Source organism: Plectropomus leopardus, chromosome 6, assembly GCF_008729295.1.
Source record: "Plectropomus leopardus isolate mb chromosome 6, YSFRI_Pleo_2.0, whole genome shotgun sequence".
Lineage (NCBI taxonomy): Eukaryota > Metazoa > Chordata > Actinopteri > Perciformes > Serranidae > Plectropomus > Plectropomus leopardus.
In genome coordinates, this window is record NC_056468.1 from 5,656,060 (window position 1) to 5,671,408 (window position 15,349).

General features: G+C 37.5%; 1 protein-coding gene across 2 annotated transcripts in view; it reads right to left on the bottom strand.

Moving 5' to 3' along the window:
* Positions 1-1,283: 1,283 nt before the first annotated feature.
* The window catches only part of ppp3cca (protein phosphatase 3, catalytic subunit, gamma isozyme, a), a 46,101-nt gene continuing 32,035 nt past the window's right edge, over positions 1,284-15,349 (bottom strand). Inside the window, exons 10-14 of one of the 2 annotated variants that reach the window (XM_042487761.1) lie at positions 14,680-14,757; positions 12,502-12,586; positions 10,623-10,720; positions 6,796-6,822; positions 1,284-4,250 (exon numbers count right to left, since the gene is read on the bottom strand). In XM_042487761.1, the coding sequence (XP_042343695.1) occupies positions 4,090-4,250; positions 6,796-6,822; positions 10,623-10,720; positions 12,502-12,586; positions 14,680-14,757 (449 nt within the window). In that variant the 3' untranslated portion in view covers positions 1,284-4,089. The remainder of the gene's footprint in view (positions 4,251-6,795; positions 6,823-10,622; positions 10,721-12,501; positions 12,587-14,679; positions 14,758-15,349) is intronic. The other variant, XM_042487762.1, reaches the window with a different exon arrangement.

Consider the following 15,349-nt stretch of genomic DNA (forward strand, 5'->3'; position numbering starts at 1 on the left):
AGCCAGCCTCAAAAGCTTAAACAATATTTTAAAGTAAAAAACATTAAGCTTTGTTTTCATTGATTTGAAAGTAAATTGTTAAATCAGTTAAGTTGGATACAGCTGGTAACTGAAGGTTAGCTACAGAAGGTTAGACTACAAGCTAACATCAGCTAATACCCTGGACAAACTAGCTGTTCAGTCATGGCAACAAACAATGCTTCGTACAGCAGATGATCTCCAGATGTTACAATGTTCATACTGCACTTTATAGTATCAGTTTAGGATTGTTTCAGTAAGTTTGCACTTACCCGGTAGTGCTGCTTGCAGCAAACAACTTGTCTCATAGTCCCCAGCTGTAAAAGTGAAATGCGCTGGCGCCTGTGAGTGGAGCTTAATTGCATCTCTGCAGAGTTTAACAAACACTGGCCTGATCAACTCTGTCAATTAACTCCAACACTGAGCACCATCTAAATCAGAATGTGTTAAAATTACACATTAGGAGTTGAAATCAACTCTGAAATGTTTAATCCTGAAATTTCAACACACATATCACAATTTTTGCCGTGCATTATACTGTGACTTTTTTGATTATTTTTTCACAACATACTATTCTATAACATTTTCTAGGATTTTTGAGAGACATATTATACAATGACGTTGATTATTTTTGAGCAACCTATTATAGTATGACTTTTTAAAATTATTTTTGGTCGACATATTACAGCAAAGCTGGTGATTATTTTTACACAACATACTTTTCTATGATGTTTTGTGATTTTGTAGTGACATACAATATTATGACATTTTTGTTGATTTTTATTTGACATACTATAATGTTTTTTAGGATTTACCAGATTACATATTATTCTATTGTTTTTTAACTAATATTTTAGCAACATTTTAGCCTAAAATATGACATCTAGTGATGTTTCAGCACCTTACTGTAGTATTACGTTTTTGATGATTTACCAGACGTCTCATCATACTATGAGGATTATTTTCAGAAGACAAACTATACTATGACATTATCTTGTGATTTTTGAACAATATACAGTACTTTGACATTCTTAATTATGAAAAACTACCCAGTATTGTGTGGCACAAAAAATGTTACAGTATATATACAGCCATATAATGTTATTGCATAGTATGTTATTCAAGATGTCATGGTACAGTATGCCAAAAAAAGTCATTGTATCATATAGTATTTTGTGAAAAATGTCTTATTGTATGTCATTAAACACGTCATCGAAAAACCAAGGGGTGATGTTATGGTAGCTAAATTTTTTATTTATACAGTCTATGGTTGATGTACAGATCGGATTTCAATCTTGAAACCCATCAGTTATCATCTGCCCACAATTCAGCTTTATATTAGCTTTTTAAAAATGTATCTACATCACATGCAGGTGTGTGTTTGTAAGGGTTCAGCCATGAAGACAAGTGCACAGAGGAAGACGTCTTGGCTAAGACAGCTACTAGCTTCATTGGATCACCCGAAATATTGCCGATGCTCCCAGTGGCTTTGTTGTCATTGGACTGATGCCTACTTGGTTCTGAGATTGCTGAAGAATATCTGATGCAGCTTTAAGTGAAAACAATAAATAATGTCCAAGATGGGTCAAATAAAACACTATATTTGAATTTTATTCTTTTCTTTCAAGTGATACATCTACGTAAAAGATTTCATGGCCTCGCATGACAAATACGGTACAGTTTTTCACCCCTTACAGCTATTATAAGATTCTTAAATGAACAATATACTTTTTTTTTCGTACATTCTGCGAGATATGTATAAGACCTAACAGGAGGTCAGTATACTGTATGGCTCACCCAATAAAGCCTTATCTTTAAAACAAATTTAAACATCACAGTTATGAATGTAAACCCAAATACTTAATCTTCAGGAAGCTTTCCCAAAAGTCTACTGAACAGAACGGCAAACAACAATATTTTTGGAAATTTTAAGGATATCAAGATTAACATTAATGACATAGAAGTTTTAATTGTGTGTGATTGAAAGTCTCCTGGCTTGACTCTGTGCACCATCCACACACACACACACATACAGATCTCAACATGTGTGGCCAAGGTGGCATGGCACATGAGCGCAAACGCCTCATTAAAAAAAAAGAAGAAGAGAAAAAAAACCCAGAAAATAGAAGACAACAAATCTTAAAGGTTATTTCCTCACTTTTTCTTGAGTGACAAAGACAACAGAATTACAGTCAGGTGTGTCGAAGCACCAGTCGGTCGTATGTCTTAATAAAAGCACGTCTTAAAGGGTTGGGAGTGCCTGTGAAGAGGAGTGGAGGTGGCCAGAAGAGAGCTGAATACTTGAGAGCAGAAAAGCATACACACACCAGCGATCTAAGCAAGTGTTATAATGGTCCCCCTTCTTGGTATGACCACGAGTTGTAAAAATAATATACTGTATGTATGAGTCAGCAATGGTTGAGATGATTACAGTACTCTTAGGCCTTGATAGACAGCTGTGTGGCGGCGGTACCTTTTATAGTATCATCCCTGCAGAGGGGAATGACTCAGTCCTTTGTGTGCGCGTACAGCATCGTCAAAATGCTGTCATTTCACTGAATGTTTCCCTTATTTGATGCGTTATCACGATAAAAAAAACCATCTGCATTCTGTATAATCAACAGTAGATGGAGACACTAATACAGCTTCAGAAACAAAGGAAAGCCCCAAAAGCACAATGCGCTTTTTTTTCTTTTCTTTTTTTTTTTTAGTGTTTGACAATAAATCATCAAATCAAATAATTCTGTTTAATACACTGAAGCACTAATAAGCCTGTTTTGATGACAGCATGGCCAACAGTTCCCCTGCTTTCTAAGCCAATATGTCCTCTTTTGTCCAAAATGACAACTCAGGAGAAAAGTCGGCCCTTTTCTCGCGCTATAATCTTCAGCTTGACCCCGGAGAGGTTGACTTAATTTCAGCGCTCAAGAAGAAGAAGAAGAAGAAGAAGAAGAAGAAGAAGAAGAAGAAGAAGAAGAAGAAGAAGAAATGCTTCTGACCGGGATGTGGGAGTATCTGCAGGTCTGGTTGTGGTGATAAAATAAGACAAGCTGCACTGTGTATCCCTTTTTTGGTTTAGCAGAGCGAGAGACGTCCTTGTTGCCATCAAGTGAACACAAAGTCATAACCAGCACAGAAAAGCCAGCAACAGCAACTATCATTGCACAAAAAGCGTTAACCCTTCACTCTGTTGAAGGATTTGTGAATTTTTCATTCACAAATTATAATACAGGAAGTTGTTATTCTGGAACAAAATACTGAACAAAAATCCATTCAGCATCTTTGGGACTCTCAAAGTTTTATGGAAATTTTATAAACAAGATTCTAAGTCTTCATTAAATTTTGCTTCAAGTATAAAATATTAATTGTTCGTATATAGTTTACTTCCCTTATTCTTTGTATCACCTCTTAATACATAATCCTTTAACTGAACACATATAAGCAAAACACTGCACTGTATGTAGAACCTCAAGGGCCAAACATATCTTGACAAGAACCTTGCAAGATCCAAATTAACCACTGAGGCTACAGTATTTGAACTTCAAAATTTCCTTACCAAACACATGGAGAATAAAAAAATGACTAAAATTCCTCAATAACAAAGGCTTCATCTATCTGCATCAACTCATATTTAAAAAAAAATCCTCTTTTTGATAACCTTGACATGTATAAGTTAGGACTTCAGTGTATGGTATACATTTGAACAACTGCAAAATGTCTTCATCCAATCATTTGTTGCTATTAAACAATATATCTAATATATTTAATCTTTAATAAATATGTTTCCCCCACCAAATAACACATCATATGTTTGTCTTTATTTTTTCTCAGCGGCTGCGCCTGTTTTCCAGGCGCTGTGGCCTCCTTTTGTTTTTACCTACTGATGTGTCCCGCTTCCTGTTCCCGCCCAACTGTGGGCGAGCAGAAAATGGACAGGCAGTTTCAGTGGAGAAGACAGAGAGAGACAGAAAGAGAGAGAGAGGAGAGAGAGAGAGAGAGAGAGAGTGGTAGGGGGTTATGAGTCAGGGGGGAGTGGGTTGTGTGAAGATGGGAAGGTGGTTTTTCTGTTGCCTATCCATCAGTGCCATTCTTGTTGGGGGTGTTGGTGTTGATCGTGGTGCCGTCTGGCTGCTGGCCATCTTTGCGCGGTGGCATCCTCTCGTTTATCCTATCCAGGCCGCGCGCCTCCTCGAAGTTACGAATCTTCCTCGTGGGAGAGAAGCCTTGAATGGCTGAAGGGAAAGCAAAAAGAAAAAATGATTAGTAGCTGTGAAAGATGGAGTCATTTCCCTACTCCAGTTGCTGCAAACATTTGCTTTAGTCTTTAGCTCGATTCCTTGCCGAATTTCATTTGATAAGCACAAAAACACAGTTTAAGCCTAGCACAGTACAGATGATCAGTGAATACAAAACATGCACGGGTAAAACAATGACTCCTACAGTGTTGAAACACCAGTGGGACAAACTACAACAGTAAAACACCTCACACTTTGTAGACTTACGGTAACGTCCCGCAACAGCCAAGGAAACCAGATAGAAAAGGTGTGCAGATGAAAAGCAAACTTGTAAGGTACTGTTTAGACATACTCTTCAATCATTTTAAATATCATGTTAAAGTTAGAATGAAAACTCTAAGGTGAAGGTTTTATAGGTGAAGAAAGAAACAAAGTCCTTAAAGGGTACTCTTGCACCACCAGAGATCTGTGACCACGAAGCACTCACTTGCTGCATTAACTCCCAACCAGGGGCAAGTTGCCATAGGGGCATGTTAGGCTCGTGGAGCATTTGATCTCATTTTTAAAAATGACGAAACTTACAATACATTTGTGTTTAAGGGAAAAATAATATTTCATGACAACATAATATGCTAACTATCCCAGCTATAGTATTCAGACTGTGCAGTACATACCAATGTCTTTTTTAATATCTTTAAAAATGTTGCCATTGATTTTGCATGAAAACAAGTCAGCAAGAAAAGATAAAAGATAAAATCAGTAGCTAAAAGTGATCGATTTTAAAGGATTAAAGTCATTTTTAAAAAAGTTTACAATGTTCAACTCAAAGAATCGACATTTTAAAATATAAATACAGATTAAAAAGTTAAACACATGATGATGTTAGTCACAAACAAAAGGTTCAGCTACTCATGGAAATAATGAACTGTTGAAATATTAGCCCAATGTGATTGATAAACAGTTAAAACGATAAGCTAAAAATAATGGTTTAATGGTTTAGTTAAAATAATATGCCAAAAGTATTTATTGAAACGGTTAAAACCATGGGCTAAAATCTGTGGATAAACAGTTAACATAATTAGCTAAAAGTAATGACTAAACATTTAAAATACCAAGCTAAAAGTTACGGTTAAACAGTTGAAATCATTAGCCATAAGTAATGACTGTTAATAAATAGCGTATTGTGAATGTTGTGAATCTGTCATGTGAATGTTTAAAGCTGAAAATGGTTTGCTAAAAGCGATGGTTAAACAGTTTAAATAATTACCCAAAAGTAATAGTTGAACTGTTGAAATAATAAGCCCAGAGTAATCAATAACAGCTGAAAAAAACCCCAAAAGTGATAGTTTAACGTTTAAAATAAATAGCTAATTGTGTTTAACAGTTAAAATAATATGCTAAAAGTGATGGTTAAAACTGCTGAAATAATTAGATAAAAGTAATGATTAAAGATTTTGAAATAATTAGCCAAAGGTAACTGTTAAACACTTACAATACTTAGCCAAAAGTAATGGTTTAACTGTTACAAAATAATTAGCCAAAAGCAATAATTAAACTGTTGAAAATAACAAGCCAAGAGGAATGTTTAAAAAATTAAATTGACCAAAAGTAATGGTAAACAGTTAAAATTATAGCCAAACAAAATAATTAAATAGTTGAAATTATAAGACAAAAGTTACGATTAAGCTCTTAAAATAATTTGCTAAAAGTAATGGTTTACCTCTTACAACAATGAACCAAAAGTAATGGTTAAACAGTTGAAATATTTAGTTAAAAGTTGACTAAAGACTAGATCTTTCATATTTCATGGTTTGGCGAAAAAAAAAGCAATTTTCATGGCCGAGGCCTGTTGAAGCCACTAACAACCAGAGGGGGCAACCAGTGTAGCAACAGTCAAATGGTGTAACAGGATTAGCTTCTGAAAATATCCAAGGCAGGGATGTCCCTGGTCTTATCTTAGCCAGGTCTTAGCTGGCTTTTCTCTGTGTGGGGAGCCACACTTGGCAAGAAAAGCCCATGTGACCACAGCAGGGAAATTCTTGTCAACAAGGGACAAGCCAGGTTCTTAACCGGATACACATTTCTAGATATTTTGTAGCATGGGCTTTACTTTTCTGGTGTACACTGACTGCAGCTGGTGAAAATAACTCTGTTCTGTACTTCTCATGTCATTGTTGCACCTAAAAAGAAGAATTGTTTGTTGTGCTAATTTTAGTCTTAGATAAGCTTCTTTTCAATTCGTGTCATCTTTTCATATCTTATCTGTGATCCTTTTATTGCTTAATTGTCACCCTGCATATTAAAACTGTTACATAAAACACTTTTACAATGAAGGAACCAGTTTGATCCAACAGACACTGATAATGCAAGAGCAACCAGCAATAAAGTAATATAGAGTAATAAACTCTACTCTATAAAAAAAAAGTGGGGTACTAAAAGAACAGTTAAACTACGAAATAAAAAGTACACATTTCTGTTTAAAAAGTGACCACCACACACAAAACAAAACACATGAAATTTGAGCTGTGACAGCCATGCGTACCTTTTGCTTTAGCTGCCTCAATCGTAGCTATGTTAATAGGAATTGAGGAAGAGGGGGGGAAAGGGAGTCATCAAAGACAGCCATAGACAGCAGATACAGCAATAAATCAAAACGGTAAACCCTCAGTGTGATAAACAGACAGCAGAATATAGGCCGTCGCCCATGGCACAGTCATTACGGATGCTCAATTCACAGCAGCTGCAAAAACTTCAAAACACGTTAGTGGGTAGAGAGAGGAAGCCTGTTGGAGAGTTAAGAGGGTGGTGGTGTTAAAGGGTCATGGGGACTTAGGTGTGGAGAGCTGAGGGGGGATTTGGCTGAGCACTAAGAGTCTAAGGCCGGGGCGAGATGTGTAGCAATGACCACGCAGGACGACACATTTGCACAGTGCAGCCTTTCCCAAAGGAAAAGCTGCAGTACATATGCAGTCAGATGTTCTAAATTTCAATCCAAAAGTAGAAAAAAATAATCACACGTGAGTAGCAGAAGAGACACTCTATGGTGAACTTTACATGATTCTTATTTCTCCTTTAAAATGGATGTTTGGCATTTTGTAGCTCATCATATTTGATTGATTTAATCTCTAAATGAAGACAGTCATCTACAGGTTATATCAGAGATATGGATATACAGCCGAGATGAGAGCTGTATTAGGAGAGCAGTCTGCAGGTGCTGACTTGTATATCATTTCTTAGCTTGCTTTAGTAGTCGAGCTATCGACTAGGGAGGTCAGTTTTGGTTACTTTTGCTTTCAATAGCCCAACATCTATTGCTGTAACTAACCACTAACGTTTAGAAAATGTGCTCCAGTTCCCTTAGTAAAGTATGAGAAGTAAGAACTGATTTGTCCCTGCTACACTGGCCTCATCAATAGCCTCATGTAATTTTTCGGTCCCTTATTATGTACATTTGCATTGTGTGAGTTGTTTGTGTGTATGGAACTGTTACTTTCTTTTATTCTCTGCTGGCTGTAACACAAATTGCCCCAGTGAAGTTTAACGTGACCTTGGATTTCAAAGCACTATGTATTTAGGACTGGTGACATTTTAATATTTTGTGTTGTAAAGGTCTTGACCTTCATTTTCTGTTGGCTTTGCTGACAGACAGCCTGCCAATCACATGTCCACTTCCCAACCTCTGGATTTCACTGGTTCCTTGGCTGCTCTGCACTACTGAGGTCGGTTAGAAGTTAATGTAAACTAGCTAGCAGTGTCGCTAATTTGGGGATAACAGCTGGTAATGTTGCCCTGAGCAGAAACATTGTGCACACCCTCCGGTCTGCCCCCAGGTCACCCAGTGAGTAAGCATGCAGTAACCATGCAGAAACTGCTCGCAGTGGTGAGCGAGCTAACTTTTAAGACATAGTCAACCATGCTAAAGGGGTTTCACGGCTAAAATCGAGCTACTTAGTCACCAGGGCGAGCTGAGGGGTGTAGACATAATGTTTCTATGGCAACACTGTTGGGTCAGGATGGCGTTAGTTGCCTTAATCACCAAATGAGCAGTGTTGCTAGTTAGCTAGCTCCTACAATACTCCAAAATTAAAAAACAATAGATGGATGTGTAACTGGTCAAATATAGTATCTTCTCTATGGTTAACCACTTACATCCCTATTTTGGGTGTTACAGAGTATTTGGGCATACACCAATAAGCAAAAAGCAGAAGTGCTTATATGGCAAAATTTCAGATTTAGATCCAACACTAATTGTTAACCTGATACCTTGAAAATGAGTTGGTTTCACTGCTGAAAAGTTGTCGGGGTTCAGCCTGTGGAACTCATCAAAGATCAAAATGTCAGTAGTAGTACAGTTGCTTCAAAAACTACAGGCAGGGCTGGGGAAAAAAGTGAAAAATCAGGGAGGTCTAGCCGATCTGAAAGCTGTGGCTTGGGGAGCGGACATGGACAATGACATTCTCTGAAAGGTCACCAACATGTGGTTTCTCCTTCGATTGCTTTACAACTTCTGTAAGCCTCCAGTGTGACAAAGCATGACTCCCAGCATGTCCTCTGGTGGGTGAGGCCAGGCACTGACCTTTAGATCAGAGGGTCAGTAGCCACTTCCAGGTGACAGGCTGACCTCCCTGACCAGCCAGCCCACAGCTGAGCCTGAAAACTTTCTGCTGCATTGATGAGGGTATTGAGAGTATAGCTACAGCTGATCTAGAACCCTTCAAAGGGGTTGCCAGGACAGCTAAGCTAGTCTCCCTAAAGTGGTTGTCACCATCACCAATGGACATAATACGTATATAGAGAGTATAAAAATTCGAATTTAGCAAGGTTGCGCCGATTGATTTTGTGTGTGCAATCGAAGGTGAGCACCAGGGTAAAAACATTTAGCAACACAGAACTGATGAATATTTATTTTAAAGATTGTCATCCAGCTAGAAAGTGCAAACATGAGAAATGGGTCTATTTTAATTATAATAATAGCTAATGGCGTCTGATTTACTAAAGGACAAGCAGTTTTTTCAATCACATTTTTTGCTGCCAGATGTGCAAAGAGATAAGTTTGTAAGCAACCAAGTCTATCGCCACCATCGGGAAGACTTTCCACAATCACTGATCAATATCTGCTCACATCCGCTTGGCTGTCTGCCCTTTTTTGGTTATATTGTATTCTGAATTTACATCACGATGGGCAGCGTCTAAAGCATTGTTGATGATCTGCTTAACGAGTTAGCTTTTAGGCTACATGGAGGAAAATTAAGGAAAGACCAGGTGAGTAAGTGGAGATTAACTTTAAATGGGCTCAAAGGTACAAAAACTAAAAATACCTCAAGAAACTCAGCAAGATATACACATTTACCAGAGAATGGAGTTTTCTGTACTGAGATGTACCTTATATAATTCCATGTGACAAACAAATGGTTGATTGATGTATTTTTGCTGGTGTGAAGATCAAAAGCACAAACTAAAAGTACACTTTTCGAGTCAAGAAAAAGAGACTGTAGAGAACAGTGACAGCATGTCCTGTACCAAGTTGGTGCACTTTACAGAATTGTTCCAAATGCAGGTGAATTTTACATCAGTGATCAGAGATCCACAAATACAGAAGCTGTGGCTGTATTGCATCAGGAGCTATTAGAATACTGTCAGTGGAGAAGCGTCAATCTCTGCATCAACAGGAGGCTGAAAGTTTCTGGTGAATGAACATCCCTAAAAATGTGCCAGGCTAACGTTACTTACTGTTGGATATATTGTATGTAATTTCCAGTAAGTATCACAATATGAAATGTGTGTTTTCCCCTCTAAAAAGTAATATTACAAATGTAGGAAGATACCAAGTTGGCTACTCAGATCTACTCACATATTTTCAGTATTTACGCTGATCTTGAGCACACAGGTGATAGCTGCGTGGTTTGTTTACATGAACAGTGGTGCACTTTTAATGGATTCAGATTGAACTGAGAGCTCCAGTGTTACCTGACACGATGTGATCAACTCTTGCTTTCGGCTGGACCACGGTGTTATTATGTTGCACTCAGGATTGACTGCTTAGTCAAATGGGGCACCTGGTAAAAATTTGATTATTTGGTCTGGTTTGGTCTTTGGCTTAATAGAAAGTGGTTTGAAAATTTTCACACCAGCCCAACCCTACCTATTTTACATATATTTTCTGTATTGACATGCTAAAGGAGAAATAGATCATGTACAGTAACACCAGCTCATGTCAAAAAAAGAAAAAAAGGTTTGCTCACAACAAATACACTGAGTTTGGAAAAAAAAGATGCTTGGTGATAAGAGTTGAGGAGGGAGTGTAGGTTGTTCTTAATGGCAGCTATTAAGGAGGGAGGAACAGGGTCATCAAGTATAAAACACACTTACCGGTCTGTAAGGTCTGCTTTCCCCCCGACAACACTCCCAGAGGAAGAGTTCCAGTTGGGGTGAGGCCTTTGAGAGTTAACACATTCTCGCTTTCCTCCCTAGTCCGAAAACAAAACACAGGCACACAGTGTTCACACATAGATTACATTTCAACAAGCAGGGCAGCGTGCACACCTGGTGGTTATGAGGCTGTTCTGTAACCAGGAGGTCAGAAGTTCAGACATCGCTGGATATTCAACCTGTGCCCACTCACAGTGCTGATAGAGTGATAGACTGTGGCTCTAACCGCCTCCAGCCACTCTGCTAACATGTGTCCTGGTTCTGGAAGTGGGTCAGTGACAACTTGTGTCAATTTTAGCAGCTGAAGCAATATTTTGGAGGACTGCTTATAAGTGTCAAGATTTGAACACACTTTCATCTTAGCATACTTGAATATTCATGTTCTTGAAATGCAAGGAATTGTTATTTTTCTGCAAAATGAATCACCTTTTTGGAGGTCTAAACATGGTCAAAAACTCATAAATTATGGTACACTTGTTCGGCCTGGCAAAACATTTCATATTTTGTTGGTTTCAGAAACGGGTGTGGCAAAATGACTCCACAGCCTCCGCCAACATGTAGCCCCAATGGCCAGTATCACCTACAGTTACTAAATGCGGTACATTCATGTATCATGCCCAGTCGCGCAAAAAAAGCCTTTTGGACCCACCCGCCAAACCCAACAGGAGGTCGACCATTTGAATTTTGTGCTCATTTTTGGCCATTTTGGGCCTCGTACTTTTGTGAACTTGTCCTACAGGATTAATCCAATAGTTTTCCTATATGATATATCCAATCTTTACCCCTTGGTGATGAAAAGTTATCAAAGGTTTGCGCAAAACTTTTGCTTTGGTCAGTTGTCCGTGATGTTTTCTAAACTACTGCACAGTTTATAGAAGTGCAGCTTAGCAATGAGTTGATTAATGAATCAGCCAATTGACAGAAAATAAATTTCAATAAAAAAAATTTTTTTTTTTATTTTCTGGGTTGGGTACTTCTACTTTTCATACTTTAAGTACATATTCTGGATTATACTTTTTTTACTTTGAATTAATGCACTGCAGAAATTTTATGATGCCAGCAGCAGCTACATGGATAGAATTTCCATAATAGCTGGTGATTTTAATCAACTCATCCTTCAACTCCAAAGATGTAGCAGGATCATGGACACATTTTTATTTCATTTAAACTATGTGTAAAAAATGACTAATAAATCTGCCTTGTACCTTAAGTAGCATTTTCAAAGCAGGACTTTTACTTGTAACAGAGTATTTTCACACTGTGGTATTAGTACTTTTACTTAACCAGAGGATCTGAATACTTCTTCCACCACTGGGGCTGAGACATTCAAATAACTTTTAAAATGTATTTTCAAATGTACACATGGCATTAGATCCATCTTGCAAAGGTTTCTGAAACACCCTTTTAAGCCACTGACCCATATGCACTGCTCTGAAAGACAGGCTGCTCTACATCTTGCCCACTTGCAGTAGTGTGATGAGGTAGGAGGAGCAGCAGCATTAATCTGGAATAATGTCTAATGTCATTATACAGTCTAGGTGCATCGTGACTCATCTTGTGCCAGCTCATTAATCCTAGCAGGGCAACATTGTGTTTTTGAATACGACTTCATTGTGCAATCAACTGACTCCATTCATTCCACCAACACTCTTGAGTTTTCCTGGCCCCGCTGTGACCTGCTATTCAATTTGGTAATTCTGACCCCCACCCCACTGAGCTCATTGTGATCCGTATATACATGTACAGATTTCCTGCTGCAGTGTTATCTTGAAAAAGGAAGAGAAACATCAAAGGGAGAACATTAATGACACCATCAGACCTGAGGACTGAGAAGACTCGGGCCATTTTCCCCACAGCACGAATCTTGTTCCGAATGACCTCCTTACGCATCGCAGAGGTTCCACCTGGAACAAGTCCAGAATGTGAGGTTAAGACACAGTTTACCACCTTGTGTACTCAATACTGCTATTTATGTCCCATGCTATTGATTTTGTAGTACTTAATATAACCATTATATTGCCTAAAAACCTTGTGGGGAGAGAACAAATGATTAATGGCTGATACATTTCAGAGATGAACTGAGGGTTTAATGGTGTGTTTCAAAGCACAGTGGCTGTGCTCCAGGGAGCACAACTCCCTCATCAACATCAGACATGTGGGACATAGACTGAATTATGATGAAGTTCTGCATATGAATCGTCTCACATGAAAAGTATGGCTCCCAGCATTCTACATCAATTAAGCTCATTTTCAATTCATTCAAATTTGTAAGTAAATAGCAAATGCAATTTTCAGAACAAGAACAGAACCAGAGGCCTCATTACAGACTTCTCATGTCTGAAATCCTATCTTATCTCAGTTTAGGAAGACATTTAGGTTATTGGGTTTTAACAAAAAAACATGTTCCTTAACTGCATTGAGGCAAAAATCCTTTTCTTGGGATAGGAATTGAAACTGTCCTAACTGAGGATTTCCCAAGTTAGGAATCCCAAGTTAAGATGAAATACATTCTGTTCTAAATTTGAAGTAACTGCAAACTACAGCAGAACTGTTATGAGGTCTGTATGGCAGTGACCATAAAGATGGCGAACAACATGAACACCTAAATATAATGACTAAAATGCTGTATGATGATACACATGAATTTGATCAATGTGCTACATCAGGCTCTTGAGAGGCCTATGAGGAGGCATGAGGCTCACAAATAAACTTAAATGAGGGCCGTTAAAATTATGTTAGGTGATCCCACACATTTTCATGGACAAAATTTCAAATGTTTCCATGTTTTTCAAACATATCAGACTCAAACTGTATTTAACCATAATATCAGCTAGCTGCTGTACATAAAAGGAGAGACGGAACGCAGATAGCAAATGGTGAAACGGAAGTGATGACACACTGACAGACAGAGCTGTATAAATACGCTGTGTTATGCCAATGGCTACAGAATATAAATTTGAGGAGTACTTGAAACATTGGAATCAATGGATTAAACACAATAATAAACACTAAAGGGTTTACAGCTCTTATTTGGCCTGGCTAATTTGCTTTTTTTTATCCCTTTTTTCTTGCCTTTTTTAAATTGTGTTTATTTTTGTATGTAGGCTATCTTTATAATTACCATTATGACTATTATTATTATTACTATTATAACTGTCATTATTTTATCTCACCTGTTTTTCTAACAAAAACAAATGTGGGGATGTAAAAGAAAATTGTGGAAAACACATAAAATAATATAAATTTATGTTAATTCCTACAATAAAATATGTTGAATAAATAAATAAATTTCCCTTTATGCTACATTACACAGAGGTTTATCCACGGGAGATTACAATGTCATTAAACACAACAAAATTCCTTGATTTTTCCAACACTTTCAATGATTTTTACAGATTCCATGTTTTTTCCAGGCCTGTGAAATTCAATGACTTTTCCTGGTTTTCCATGATAGTGGGAACCCTGATAGATGCTGTCCATCTCACTGACTTACTGATACATTCTAACTAAAAATACAGGCAGACCATTTAAAACTTGAACAGAGACCCAGGTATGACATGACGAGCTGAGACTAAACAATCATATGTACATACATTTAGGATATTTTAATTAAATTAATTAATTAAGATATGTCACAGACATGAGTTTAGGAACTGCTTCTGTAATAGGAACACTGGATTTTTCCTTTGAAATGTAAAATAGGATAAGCAGTTAGGATATTTTACTGCGATGAGCAGACTTCCTATATTTATAGATTTTTAGAGTAAAGAAACAAGTAACCACCATTCAGTGCTGATATACATCTTTGAATAAAAAAAATCATTTTTCACATTTTTTTCTTGTAAGAATTTAAAAAACAGTATGTTTATCATTATGTTACAGTGAGAATAAAGGCTAATACCAGGGCATGGATAATAACAGTATTCAGGCAGATCACCAGAGAAAATGGAATGAGGTACTATGAATCATTTTTACCATAACAATCTATCAGTCTCACCTTCATATAGATCATCTCCCTCTGACATGAGCTCATCGTCAGAGCAAATGTTCAGTACATTCACCAGCATCTCTGTCACTGTGAGAGAGAGAAATCACATTAAACTTGAGACTAGAACAAACCATGTTTGAAGCAGGGCTTGTCTCACATTGACTGACGTCACTGACTGGTAATTCAAATGTTTGTGATTTGGTGGAAACTGACTCTGAATTGTCTAAAGGGATACATTTTTGTAATAAGTAGTATGTCTGAACATTCTCTCCAAATCCAGACTTGTTTTATTTCCTACAGTTCAACAGGCACCTGTAGGCTTTTAAAAGGGACACTTTGCAGATTTTTAACCAGCTTTGTATCATAACAATGAAGGTAGCATGTGTAAATGAACTGTGGTAAACTTCCATCTTCTTAGAAGCGCCCAGATCTTCCTGCTCATCTCCACTCGTCTCTCAGCTCTAGGGCTAGCTCTAAACTAAAGACTGTGCTGTCGCATTTTTGCAAAGAGTATAGAAGCAGAACAAGAGAGAGTACTGCTCTCAGAGCAAACTCTGATCAAACAGTAAAAGGTGACAGTGCTTACCAAAAATGAACCAAGATTCTGTTACTGTGTGGTCTATTTATGGCCTAAAGTGTTTTCAAAAAATATTTCTGCCTACTATTTCAGTGTAATTTA